The 14479-nt window shown below is 41.9% G+C and overlaps 2 protein-coding genes across 3 annotated transcripts; one reads left to right on the top strand and one right to left on the bottom strand.

Annotated features, from left to right (window-relative positions):
- Window positions 1-42: 42 nt before the first annotated feature.
- acot9.1 (acyl-CoA thioesterase 9, tandem duplicate 1) lies at window positions 43-12050 on the bottom strand. Of its 2 annotated transcripts, XM_042705752.1 has the most exons (16): window positions 11968-12050; window positions 5656-5750; window positions 5378-5404; window positions 4737-4782; window positions 4322-4492; window positions 4002-4039; window positions 3739-3822; window positions 3451-3554; window positions 3276-3349; window positions 3121-3188; window positions 2906-3017; window positions 2625-2715; window positions 2373-2458; window positions 2154-2241; window positions 1677-1827; window positions 43-854 (listed from the first exon to the last, which is right to left on the bottom strand). In XM_042705752.1, the coding sequence occupies exons 1-16, from the start codon at window positions 12009-12011 to the stop codon at window positions 793-795; spliced, it is 1341 nt and encodes a 446-aa protein (XP_042561686.1). In that variant the 5' UTR covers window positions 12012-12050; the 3' UTR covers window positions 43-792. The 2 variants fall into 2 exon arrangements, with proteins under 2 accessions (XP_042561686.1, XP_042561687.1); XM_042705753.1 differs by lacking the exon at window positions 5378-5404.
- On the top strand, window positions 11646-13571 carry LOC122130908 (diamine acetyltransferase 1-like). The gene is made up of 6 exons (XM_042705757.1): window positions 11646-11902; window positions 12354-12405; window positions 12498-12581; window positions 12683-12784; window positions 12874-12914; window positions 13056-13571. Exons 1-6 carry the CDS (start codon window positions 11837-11839, stop codon window positions 13224-13226), a joined length of 516 nt encoding a protein of 171 aa, XP_042561691.1. The 5' UTR covers window positions 11646-11836; the 3' UTR covers window positions 13227-13571.
- The last annotated feature ends 908 nt before the right edge of the window (window positions 13572-14479 follow it).

The following is a 14479-nucleotide window of genomic DNA, read 5'->3' as shown; positions in this document are numbered from 1 at the left end:
TCAACCTTCTTCGTGAAAGCAACTGGGGTTTCACAACATCAGAAGGGTGTAGCCAATGGTGTTTATTTTCGGACTTTACAAACACTTTACACAGCCAATGAGAAATGGATAACAAATGTAAAAACTAAAAAGTAAAAAAATGTAAAACACAAAATAATGACAATTTGTGCGTTTTGCTAACATTTTAAGACAATGAAGACAAACAAGTATTACTTTTGAGGTTGTATAACTTAGGTAGTGCAAAAAGGACCAACATTTGGAAAGATCCATTTCATTCGTGATTTGTACAGCCGCAGTTGTGAAACTAGTACAGATGGCAGCTGCCAATTAATCAATCAGATAATCTCTTTGGTAAAAAAAAAAAAGAAGATTACAATTGAAGTGTGAAGGAAGTACACATAAACAGAGACACTAAGTTTTGTATGGTGGTGCTCAAAGCAACATGGTGGAATTGTGTAAAACCATCTACATTTGTAACAGATAGTTGACACTGACAACAAGATAACCAAATGTGTTCTGTGTATTGTGTAAGTCAATCTGCATATATGATCAGCATACTATATAGTAAAATCCCCAACTCCCTTCCAATAAACTTTTGTAAATATAAAATCTCTACTTACGTATATAGTCACTGCCTGCATGCATATATGTTGTCACTAGTATCCATTCTCAGTCACAATCGCACACACATTCGCACACAAAAAAACAAACAAAGCCACTTGTGTACATAGAGTATTGGCAGGTGCAAATAATGAAAAGTCGTAAGGCATTGTCGAGGGTGTCCTCTTTCAGTTAGGCCTGACCCCTCATTGTCTCGTCAAAGTGCCTCTTCCCATCCAGGTACAACATGGACTCTGCAAGTCAATGCATGTAAAAGAACTCAGTTTCATTGCAACACACTCCAACACAAAAGAATGCTTCCTCGCAGTCTCCACTTACAATTACTATCATTTCAGGTAGGATAGTTACATATTTTATAAGAACAGTGCTTGTAATTAGGGCTGAACGATTAACTGCATTTGCGATTTAATCGCGATATGATAGAACGCGATTTTCTAACCGCAACGTTCGCGATTAAAAAACGTGGTCTAAAAAATATATATATATATATATATATATATTTTAAGATGGTACATTTTGCACACAGTGTTTAAAAAGTGCATGCCTAGTGTTTATACTTAAAATCACTTTTTTAAATTACTTAAATGCACAGTGGCAAAGCCACCGATTTGTTGTTCTTGTTTCTGTAATGAGCAGTTAAATAAAAATGTAAAATGTGGGAAAGAATATTTTACACTAAATGTATCTAATATTGTGTTGGTCATATTTAAATCATTCATTACGTTTTGTTGGGAAAAAAAGAGGATAAAAAAAAAAATCGCATATTAAATCGCAATCGCAATATTTTGGTAAAAAATCGCAATTAGATTATTTTCCCAAATCGTTCAAATAATAATAATAATCAGCCCTACTTGTAATGGTAAAAATAAGGCAATACAGCAGATACTGTCAGAAACTTACAATCAATGTAAGGTATGTGTATTTCACCATCATGTATGTCCCTAGGAAACTGGCCCATAGTCTAAGACTGTTAATGTAACTGCTCCCCCTGCTGATCTACCAGGACACTGCCATCCCCAAAGCTGAAACCCCAGAAGCCAAAACAGAGGCCCTACCTCCGTAGCTCCGGGGTACAACCGCAGGTACTTCGTTATCCACTCTGAAGGTGAAGTGGAACACATTGGTAGTGTTGTGTTGCCTAGTCAAGGGGTCAAGCACTTCTGTGTGAACTCTGACCTGGATGTACCAGCCCTCTGTGTAACACACCTGACAAACACCATACAATGGTCAATTACTGACAGATAAAGACAGAACACAGTCCAGCATGTATGCATGCACACAAACACACATACACATAGACACAGATAAAGTACAAGTCATTCAGCAGTTCCAGGTGCCATGTTTGAACAGAGCGATTTGTGCTATGGATAGGCCAACTTTTTATAGTTAGTTCCATGAAACTGGACACAAATATTTACAGGTTTTACTGTGTGAAGAAAGTGTTGAGAAATCGATCGGGGGGAAAGCAGGTAGACTTGGAGTAACACACAGTGCTGAGTTTTGAAGGGCGTGGCCCTTTAATATTATCTCACCTGTGAGGACAGCATCAGCAAGGAGCCAATCTCCACTGGCTTCTGGAACAGAATATCATCCACAGCAACCAGGGATGGTCGACAACCACTGCAATACCCACAATAAAAGAGGAACTGATTACATCCAGTAATGTGGGGAACTATTGGTTTATACAGTAACAACGCAATTGTCCAAGGATGATAATAAACATACATAGAGAATGATGTCTTCACACTTACCCAAACGCACAAGCATTGGCCCAGCCCAGCTCATAGGCTTTCCTCATCAAGAAACCACCAAATATGCGATTAAATATGTTCCTTTCCTGAGAGTGGGGAAAAGGAAAATGAGACAGTAAATTATAAGCGTCTAACATATACTTCCTACATCCATTCATCTCTCTTTCTCAAATCTGCCGTATGTTTATCAATCCATTTTTCCCTTGTCTTGTGTTCTGTGTCACACATCTCCACTCTGAATGCTCTTCTCACCTGAGGATGGCAGATCTCCAGGCCCTTCACCTTGGCATTCTCCATCCACACAGAGTTTGGTGGCAGCACTCGACTGCTAAAGCTAACGGTTCTTTTGTAGTTAAGACAGAGAGGATAGAGTCAGGTGCCAGTACATTTTACTACGTAAAAAAAAAGCTTCAGTGCATCAGAATATACACAATCTCTCTCTAAACATGTCTCTGTCTCTCTGTGTGTACATGTGTGTGCATGTGCATGTGCGTGTGTGTGTGTGTGTGTGTGTGTGTGTGTGTGTCTCATACTTGGTATCCAGGGTGTTCAGGAACAGACTGTGTACGAGAGTCCTCTCATCTGCAGTGGGGGCCACTTTCAGGAGAGATGCTTTACTGAGCTCCATCCGTCGCGTCTTGTTCACTGGGGATAATACAGAGCAGATGAACCAAACTGTCATCTCACCATTCACACAACACTCACAGGGTGCAGGGAACGGGCATAATGAATGCACTGACACACTTACACTCTCCATTCTGAAAGTCTTCTTCTTCTTTTGGTCCCGTAGCTTTAAGTGGATTCACAAATGCTGCCCTGAGTGGAGAGGGACCCAATAAGACATTTCAAGATTCTGCTCATCGATCCATTTATTGTGTAACCGACTGAGTAATCGACAGGTACCTTTTATTTTCAGGATCCCTGGCCACCATGACAAATGTGGCGTCTAGCACTGGACTGTACGCTCCATTGTGGTACTGATGAAACAATACAATAATTATACAACAGAATTGATGCGCTGGGGGTTCATGTAATCTTGTCATGGTAGAGGGGCAGGCAAGGAGAGCAGACTGTGTACCTGAGACATGTGCATCTTGGCCTCTATAGAAGTTTTTCCCACCCATGTAACATTGCCTGTAAACTTGATGTCGCAGTCTGGGTAGATGATATTTTTTCTCATATCTGCAAGGACAATGAGCAAGCCTTCAACAAGCAAAATTCAACAAGCAACAGTGATTTAACTAGTACTTATCACATATTAAAAAAACAAAGTCATTAAAAAGCATCTCAAAATGATGAAGCATCATATTTTTCGTTTTAGTTTTCATAATAATCTTGTGCCTCTGAGCTCATGTCATTAACCTACCAATCTTGTCGACCAGAGCAGTGACAATGGACAGTGGGGAGCGCTTGAGTTCCTTGTTCCATGTGTGAGAGTAACAGATAAGTACTAAACAAACACACAGGGGACAGAAAACAGGGTGAGCCGTGCTGGGGATATAGGATAGTATTTTATAAACAATGAAATACTTGGTGATTGAAGTCTGGTCAATTGCTGTCTGAATTTACTATGAACGCCTAATGCTACATGCACATATTGATGTGCATTGGTTGGTTTTTCCACTGTACCTGCTAAACTGTCCAGATCTTCAAGGATCCGACCAAACCTGCAAAAGAGTACAGCTCAAGTTCAACCACAAACCAATAATAGCAGCTGTCCCTGACTCTAACAAGGCTAGTCCCTTTAACAGTGATTCAGCAGTCATTTAGCAAGTGTCATACAGGACGCACCCTGTTCACCCAGTTAACCCTTGCACTTGACACTTGGGGGGGAAAAACATGCTTCACTGACAATACACGTCATATAATAAAAAATGTACTGTATATTCTTTGCCTTGCCCTTGTCAAGAGACATTGTTTGTTTTAGGATTATCTACGGAGTCCAGCACCTGACACTGTTATGGAAATTCAGGTATTTCTCGCGGATGGTGGGGTCAGAGCCGAGTGGTAGGTGCACCTCAGTGTAGCTGTCCTTCGCGGTTCTGACAGGCATCTCATCCTGACCCTTTGCCAGCTGGGAGCTCAGGGATGCCCGCTCTGTCATTGCTTGCTGATGGTCACTATGGAGATGGTGTCATAACAACAGTGTATTAACAAAGATGGGTGTAAGGCAGGGAGGAACAGCTACAGCAATGAACCCTTTTTATACATGCATTTCATGCAATTTATTCATACACACACACACACACACACACTACACAACACACACACACACACACTTCCAAACCAAGGGATCTAACTGCTAGAATTATGAGGTCTATGATACCAGGCTGAATAAACTGCCATTAACGACTGATGGCTTACCTCCAGTTGGTGGATGCTCCCACAATCTCTCTAAGTCTGTTTCTCACTGAAAATGTCAACAAAAAAATGCATGACAATCAGCCAGGCTCATCACTATGACAGAACACTCAGATTGAAGGAAATCACAGGTGTAGCCAAAATGAACGGGAAAAAAAAGAGACTCCTTGCGAAAAAAGCTTGAACAACAGTCTACCTCAGATAAATAAACACAATAAAAACAAATATCGACGTATTGAATAGAGCAGGACAACATTGTAAATAGGACAGACAGAAACATACTGCAACAATGCCATCATACTGCAGACACATAATCAGAAAACATGCAGCAAGGGGAAACCTGATGTAACAAACCAGCCTGTTAAAAGCACTGAACACTTTGACCATATGGCAGGTATGTGAGGGATTCTCTAGAGGCAGCACAGACGCCAAAGACAGTAAGGTTACTTTGTACCAGAGCGCAGACACAAGTTTAAAAGAAATTCTAGAATGAAAGTGGTTCCCACTTCCCCCAAGTGCATGGTGGTTTAATCTACAACCTGTGAGTGCTTGAAAGACTGCGAAAGAAGAGCGACATCTTTAAAGAAGCACCATGCAGGACAAGTGATTAGAAGATGGACAGGGATTTTATTTTACCAACACACCATTGGATACAAGCAAATCTCGGTTTCCTGTTGGAAAACGAAATTGATGTTTAAAAATGTAATTAGTATAGACAATTACCAGGGATCAGAATGTTGTATAACTGAAATGTCGTATGTTAAGAGTTCACATTTCAGTAATGACAATTGATACCAAGGTCAAGTATGTTGAAATGTTATGTATAATTATGTTTATATCATGTATAATAGAATTGTGCCCTGCAAATTCATTAACATCCTAACATTTGTAATTATTTTTAAGATGGTACAATTTTTCGTACCGTCATTCATATCAGGGGCCCTTCCTTGGTGAGAAGTTGAACTGATGCAGAGCGCCCTCCTTGACAAGGAGGCAGCTGATCTCACGGCTACTAGTCTGTAGAAGGAACAGAAACATGAGTCCACCCTCCAATGACAGCTGAATATGCCAAATCAAAAGTTGGGGACCGTGCAACAGCAGAGCTAGCTATTATTCTATCATTGTAATTGTTGGGCAGGATCCAGAATAGTCGTTGTTATATCCCTATAACCTTCACTCATACGTATACTATAACTGTAGTAAGCGCTGTAACGTAATTGAATGTGTTAGATTAGAGACACAGCGAGCCACGTTTTCTTAATCTTTAGCCTACTCTTTGAGTCCAAATTGTGAAACTAGCCAAACTTGCTGTGCCATCCGTTGTGTTGTGTTGTCAGTCAGGTTAGCTCACACATAATCAAACGCTGCTTACCTTGATAATAACATATCTGTGTCGTACGTGAATCGTTTTTCCAGGGAGAAAACTACGCTTTGTGCTTATATACAATAAATGAGGTTCGCAGCATTAAAGACCTGCGAAACCTGGTGGACCTCCTAAACTGGACAACAGGGTGTGTTTTGGTATTTCCTAGTGTGTACTGATTCGTCTACTGCGTCGACAACGTTTCTTTCTAAACCATGCAGTATCAAATAGAAGCGCAAATGTTTTCCTGCAGAATTGCGTGTCATGATGTTGCAGCCTACACGTTCCGCAAAAACACAAATTAATAAAGTGTTGGCACACGTCAAAACGCGCCCCGAAAGTGCTTATTCCTTATAACTTCTATGAAAAACAATATGATGTCTTATTACAGAATATGAACTGGACATTTGTAGCAAGTGATTGCGTGGTACATCAGCGCACCCATGTGGCAAAGAAGAGAAATGTTGTAATGTAATAAAACAAACAACTGCATTTTGTTTATCTGTTCATAGGCGTTTTAAGTTTACATTAGGAGGCTGGTACTAGTAAGACGGATGACATGTCTTCAACGTTGTGATTAGAAAAGCCAAAGTCCATGTTGTGTACCCTAGATTGTCCTCCTTGTGCACAGACCTATTGTATTCATTGAAAATGTATTTTAACTTAAATGCTACCATCTAAACCTTGCTTAACCTCTGTCTTTTTATATTTGGCCAAATGCCTAATTTTCCTTATATGCCAATTTTTAAACTTGAGGTCAATCTATATCGCCCACTTAAAACACTGTTTTAAAATAATAAAACTAGTCTCTTAGATCTCTTAGATGCCGGACCCTCTGTCTGTCTCACTGGAGAACACACACTAAAATAATCTGTAACCAAAGACTTGACATCACAGGTTTACCTGCCTTGAGGAGTTCATAATCCGCTGCAAAGCTCTCTTGCTCAGCATCCCTGAAAGCGAGCATCTGTGCAGCCTGATATGTAAGGCAGGCGGTGGTCCAGACAGGCTAGCAGCCCTGTGAAGCACCTGAGTGAGAGACTCCACCATCTCTTTCCAGGTCTAGAATGTACGCCTGTCTGTTCTGTGAATTGGAGGTAGTACCCAGTCCACAGAAGACGGAACGCCTGAGCTCGGTGGTATCCTCTGACTCTGACAGTTCTGTGGAGGACGGACTGGCCACTCTTCAGGAGATCAAGCGAGGAATTTTGGTCTTTGACACCATCTGTTTCACTAGCTCTTGCAGGGTTTTACCTCTAGTGAGGTAATCTGCCGGATTCCTAGAGGAATCACTGTATCGCCAGGCCTTGTATTTCTGCCACCCTGGTGCCTACAAACACTTTAAGTGGCATGACTCCATGACTTAGCTCCTGTTACTGCTGCACACAGATCTAGTCTCGGCAGTGAGATCTGTTTCTGAAGTGCAACTCTTGTTCGGGCCATTTCTGTAGGGCATCTTCAGACCGCAGAAAGGCGTCCGATCCGTAGACCCTTTCAGAGGCATCACAAAATATGTGTATTGGTGTCTGGATGGTCCATGTCAGCTGGTTTGTAACATCTAGGCAACTGTACTTGAGGCAGATCCCTTTCCCAGGTTGTCAGATGCTCTAGAGGGAGGCTGGGATCATCCCGGTCTCTCTGCCTGTCCCAAAGCCATTGAACCAGTGACCTTTGCTCATGTGGTGTTCGGAAAAATGAACCCAAAAGAGTCATACTGACTGGCTTATACACATAGATGTTATAAGATGCATGGTGGTATCTTTATAGGTGACTGATCTGTGATTGTGGCTGAGGGTGTGAGCATCACACTGCCTGCTCAGCCCTACGTAGCATCGACTCGTGTACTTCAGACTTATCTTGTGCCAGCCACAGCTCCAATCAATCTGACCTGGCATCAGCAGGTAAGTGGTTTATGACTTCGGGCAAGTTACTGGCCCACTGGTGTATTTCAGATCCTCCAGAAGCAAGGAGACTTCTGAGATTGTTGACCAACTGTTTTGCTTCTCGTGCAGATTGCAGGCTCTGCAAACAATTGTCAACATAAAGGCACTTTTCTATGGAGAACTGCTCCTCACTATCAGTACTGCTGTGGTTACCGCAAGTTGCTCCCAGGGAAGCGCCGAAGGGCCCTGTCTTCAGGCAGTAGCATCACTTGGTGAAACATACCTTTGAGGTGACCACTAATGCCAACACTGTATTCCCTGAACCGCAGAAGGACTCCTAGTAGGGTAGGACCAGGAAGCAGGGACTAAGGCTAAGGCCATTGTACTAAAAGGAGCAATCAAACTCGATCACCTTGCGCCATGCAGTGAGGGATTTACCAGCTCTCACCACCAGGTGGGGTCTCTTGCACAGGTAACCTTGCTACATTGATAGGTGGGTGTTTCTCCATGCCTCTAAGCCTTATATAGGACTGCATAGGTGTAAATGTTGTATTCTCATTATGATCCAAATGATCCAGAACGCGGCGGCGCGTCTGGTGTTCAACCAACCGAAGAGGGCACACGTCACCCCGCTACTCATTGACCTCCACTGGCTGCCTGTAGCTGCTCGCATTAAGTTCAAGTCACTTATGCTTGCCTACAAAGTGCTTGATGGTTCTGCTCCCACCTACCTAAATGCTCTTGTAAGGGCAAATGTTACACCCAGGATGCTGCGCTCTTCTAGTGAGCGTCGTTTGGCACTGCCGTCTGTGCAAGCACGGCAGTCCAGACTATTCTCATTTGTAGTTCCACGTTGGTGGAATGAGCTGCCCAGCACTACCAGAGCAGGGGCGTCCCTCTCTACCTTTAAGAAGCTTTTGAAGACCCAACTCTTCAGAGAGCACTTCCCGTCCTAACTGGCACTTCGACTAGTGCGTAACTTGCAATTACAGCAGTTACACTTCTGCACTCTTTCTTTCTTTTTATTTCATTTTGTTATATTTCTAATGTAAAGTAGTATTTATTTATTGTTACACCAGGTTCTATTGCTCGTAGCTTGAATATTCTCTCCCTTGTACGTCGCTTTGGACAAAAGCGTCTGCTAAATGACTAAATGTAAATGTAAATGTAATGAAAGACCTGAACTACTTTCAGGAGGACTCAACTGCACTCTGCTGGTCTATCTAGGTACAGGGTCTCTGTAGCATAGCTGCGTGGACAGGACCATTCCTTTGCAGGCTTGAGGTTGACACTGTGCAGTTTCTGGAGGTGTTTACCTTGACACTAGTGATGGCAGCCTGACACTGAAGCGCCGGAACGTGCTTCATACCTTAAACTACACCAACCATAAAACCACTGCTTCGAAGGTTGCTTTGGTACGGAAAAATCACGTGACATATTACGTGCGAAACAGCAACTGCTTCTTTCTCCGAATGAACCAGCTGAGTGGTTCACAGCGCCACGCACGAAACAGTCAGTTGCCTCGTTTTGAATCTGAATTGTAGCGCCTTCAAAGCATAAAAACTTCCGCGCACAACATTGCGTTTGGTTCGTAGTAGCCTATCTCATTCTGTGACAGTCATTACGTTCGTATTGATTTATCATCATTATGAAAGCATCTAGGAAGAGAGGTCGTTCTGACATGTGGGAACACTTTATTCTGATCGCTCATGATAAGGTGCGCTGGCTGTTAAATATTTAGGCTATAGGAAAAGTAGACTATATCAACAGGCTCAGTCCAAAAAGTGTAGAACAAATAATGTTTTTAAATGAAAATCTTTGACTGTTCCCTATCCAACATGGTTACACAAGCACACCCAACTTGTGCCATATTTGTCCAGCACATCCTTTCCCCAAGCACTCTCTCTTCAATAACGTGCGTGCGTGCACACTAGATTGACATTGTTTTAAAGCTTCGTGCCACTGTCTAGCTGGGCTAATTTAGTTGCAGCCTTGGCACATCACCAGGAGAGGTCACTGTTACTGAAGCTTCAAGTAATGAACCGATTTTTGAAACAATGTGCCTAATGGTTCAATGCTTCACCAAAGCTTCATTTGCCCATCACTACTTGACACTTATTGAAGAGTTTCTTAAGACTACACTGTGCTGCCTGATGCGCTCTCCCACATCGCCAATAGCGTTGGTTGGTTCTTTATCCACTGTATGATTTGGGTCAAGAAGTGCTCCTCACTTTTACAACATGAGCATTAAGCTTGTCGTGTTTTCTTGTCTATGCAAGTAAAAAGTCTGGATTGCGCTCTCTTGCTGCGGAGAGAAAGCAAAGACCATTGTTGATCCATCAAGGGAACGAAGTGTTTGAGCGGGCGAACAAGATTGGAAAAACACAATTAGTTTCATGACCATTGATGTGTTTTGTACTGTAATGTTTTGCTAAGATTGTTTATTATTGAAAGCAAGTGTAATTTGTAACAGCAAGATGTACGTATTATAAACTATACCCTTGCCTCTCACAGAAGTTAGTAAAATCACCTCCACCGCAGACTCTGAGCCACCTATGGAGTCCTCAGGTAATAGCACGGCATAGATTTATAAAGAGTTAGAGGCATCATCATCACGGTCCCCAGTAAAGTAGGACGTTCTGTACACGTAAGAAGATGGCGCAACCATACTACTCTTTCTACCTTTATAATTCCAACGTGTATTAGGTGCCTTCAGCAACACACAACACCCAGTTCTTCTCTTCTACTCTACACATGTTGCTATAGTAATGTAGCGACAGTGTGGACTTTTCATGATCTAATAGAGTCTTGTGGTCTTTAATCTTGTACTGCAGTGATTAACTAGGTCGTTTTTGTAATCAAAGTAAGTGTAACTTATAACAGCAAGTTGTATTTAACCTAAATAATGACCTCGCCTTTCACAGATGTGACCTCTGGGCCCCTCCTGAACTCCTATGGTAAATAGCACAGCATAGCTTTAGAAAGAACAATGGGATATAAGAACCATCAATAAACTTGGAAAGACTTGCTTGTAAAATATCTTCACTACACTATATTGGTGTCCATTTCCTGAATTCAGCCAACAGTTGTTCATACATATAGCTACTCAGTGGATAGCCACTGCCTTGAAATATCTTGATCACTTTGATGATACCTGGAAAAAAACGATCTTCCCACACTGAATAAGTCTGAACTTTTCAGGTTCACTGGAGTGGGCCATATTGGAAAAGGTGAGCAAATGTATCACTTCAGAAACAACAGGTTATGCTTACACGAACACACACACACACTTTTTTTGTTAAACATGTGTAGACGGCTATGGGAATTAAACTTAGGCTACTTAATTAAACTGCAGTGGGTGAGCAGGGGTGAGACCATTATCCCATGACCCCCCTCGCCATGTGAATGATTAAATCCAGAACATGGACATTCTCAGTGAATTCTGCCTTACACTTTTATACAAATGGGTAAGAATTCGTACGATTTTGAGGGGTGGTGTTTTTTATATTGTTACGATTTAGGTCTGATATCACTTTAACAAAATACACCCTCATGGTTTACAATAACAACGCGGCCAATGACGTCGTAGCACAGCGTGCCTTTCCATTGGCCTGAAATGTGAGAAGTCGCCCTAGTTCCCAACCCCCGTGCCGCTATAAAAAGATGTAAGAAACAAAGAAAGCCAGCACAGCTGAATCAGACAGCACTACTACTGCATGCAATCTCCCTTCAACGGGGTCAGGATCCCGGACTGCGGAGGGTAAAACTCCTTAGAAGCGGATGAAGAAACTCCTTTTGCTTCGGTTCACATACAGAGGACTTTCCCTCAGAAAAGGGAAAAAGAGTAAAAGAAGAAAATGGCAAATTTTAATCTGCGCAAAGCCGAACCAAGTGATGTACCAGACATATTACGACTCATAAAGGTAAGAAGACTTCCTATGTGCAACACACAAGAAGGTTAATGTGAAATTGATGATGAGGAACTTACAGACCGTCAACTGCAGACTGAATCAGCTGTTTTGCATTAGGCATCGCCGTCTTGATGACGTGTGAACTAGATGACAAGTCCAATTTAGCATAGCCTAGGCTACAAGCCAGTGTTTAACGTTGACTTTTAACAGTTACCTGGCAGTTAAACGATCCAAATCATGAGCCATAGGTTAGGCTACAATAAGGTATTGCATAGGACTCACTGGCTCTTGTTTACGTTTCTAATCTCTTCTGTGGGTCGTTTGTACTTGTGCGCATGCGCGTAGAACAAACTTAACGTGGTGGAAAAAACAAAAATTTTTAGATGGGGTTTACTTTCACGTTCAAAGGTGAATGTCGTGTTATGTGTACTGAAATCTTCACTTTGCTTTTGTATATATTAAGGAACTTGCTAAATACGAGGATATGGAGGAGAAAGTTATTTTGACCGAGAAAGGTAATTATGACATCCGGCAAGATTCTTTATTATAATCTACTTTAACTGTTTTGTTTTGAAATCATGTAGCTAATAAGTGCGAAACCTTTTAGATTTGCTGGAGGACGGATTCGGAGATCACCCATTCTATCACTGTATTGTTGCTGAAGTGCCAAGAGGGCACCAGACTGGGAAAGGTAAGATGGAAGTCCTTCTCTGCTAAAGCAAGTGATTTGTCATTCAACAGTGAATCATTTGGTGTGTGTCTTCTCTCCTATCTACTTTTGTATGTGTACAGATCATGCGGTAATTGGATTTGCCATGTACTACTTCACTTATGATCCTTGGATTGGAAAATTGCTCTACCTCGAGGACTTCTTTGTGATGGAGGAATACAGGGGTGGGTGAGCTTTTTGAATATGCTGGTGATATTCAGCAACACGAGAGCATTATACAGTGTCCGATACTGACTTACTGTGTTTTTTACAGGTTTTGGAATTGGGTCTCAAATCCTGAAGCATCTCAGTCACGTAAGTTCCTTAATGACTCCGACATCTTCAGACTTCATGTCCTTCAGACATCTCAGTCTGTTCAGTTGACATGTTTGACCTTCATACCATAGCACGGTAAACATTTAGTTGTGTCCTCTCTGACTTGCCGTCCAACCCTAGACTGCAGTGAAGACCCGCTGCAGCAGCATGCACTTCATCGTTGCGGAATCCAATAAGCCATCCATCGAGTTCTACAAGCGACGTGGGGCTTCTGACCTGTCACGCGAGGAAGGCTGGCGTCTGTTCAAGATCGGCAAGCAGCACCTCCTCAAGATGTCAACCGAAGAGTGAGCGAGCTGGCCCTGGCATTTGGCCAGTCATGAATGCAGGAGGACTCTTCACTGGTTCCTCTGGTTCTGTGGGGGTTTTTAATGATCATATTTTAGTTTTTATTCTTTTGCAGTGAAATTGTAACCATATAATGGCTAGATTCATTAACCATCATTAGTCATGTTTTAAATTAAATTGATCAGGATCTTATGATTTTTTTTTTTGGTTTTAATATTTGAAAACCTACTGATTTATTTAGTCTTCTACAAATCATTCACTAATGTGTTCCAGGAAGGTTTTTCATGTATTGCCTTATGCTAGAATGTATTAATAATTAGGCAGGGAATAAAAAAAGGACTAAAGTCATGTCTGTGTTCTTGCTTTCACCGTAAACAGCAGTGAATTGGGTCACCGAGTACTCCCTGACCCTGTATGATGCCTGGGAGAGGTCAAATTGGGGGTAGGGTCTCCAACACCAGATGAGGGAGACATTTTTATGATGTACTAATCACTCGCATACATAAACACCCTAGCAAAACGCAGGGTGAAGGATTCTGAGAAGGATACTCAGTACTGATGCGTAGATACCCCCTGCCCACACAGAAAACTGATTGTGCAGCAGAGATAGTTCATGTGTTTAGGGTTTAAGTTTGTTGGACAACCGTTCAGGGTCGGCCTATGACTGTGTATATGACTAGAGTTGTTGTTCAGGGTGGCCTTGTGTTCAGTAAGCACTAGTACTTCCTGAAATGATTTGCAATTGCAGGCGTTGCGTTGCACAGATCATGCTTCGCTGGCTTACCAGAGGTTTCCTGTGCCTGTGTGTGTGAACTAGCGCATTGACTGAGTGACACAAAATCCAGTCTTGTATTCTCTTTTCACTCTCATATTGTGCCCTCATTTGTTGGATTATTTTAGCATATAAAAGTTTATTAGTGAACCTATCTGGCAATTGTATCAATAATTAAGATACAGTTGTTGCTGTTCATGATCAACTTTTATTAATACAGAATGTCATCCAAATGCATTGTCTCTTGGAGGGGAGGGTTTGAACTTTGGCTGTTTTAGGGCATGGCCATAAAGTGTGGTTTAATTACTTTGGAAACGCCATTGTAAACACAGCCCAATTTCAGACATGTAGCATTACATTTATGAGTTCTGCTCATGTGCACCTATCCAGTATATTATTGCCTGGATATCCTCACCATAGTCACAACACCAACATTGATTGTTTAAGCTCTAGGGTACCTCAGAGATCTAGAGAGAGTCAGCAT

Source organism: Clupea harengus, unplaced genomic scaffold, assembly GCF_900700415.2.
Source record: "Clupea harengus unplaced genomic scaffold, Ch_v2.0.2, whole genome shotgun sequence".
Taxonomy (NCBI): domain Eukaryota; kingdom Metazoa; phylum Chordata; class Actinopteri; order Clupeiformes; family Clupeidae; genus Clupea; species Clupea harengus.
This window is presented reverse-complemented; position numbering and strand designations above follow the sequence as displayed.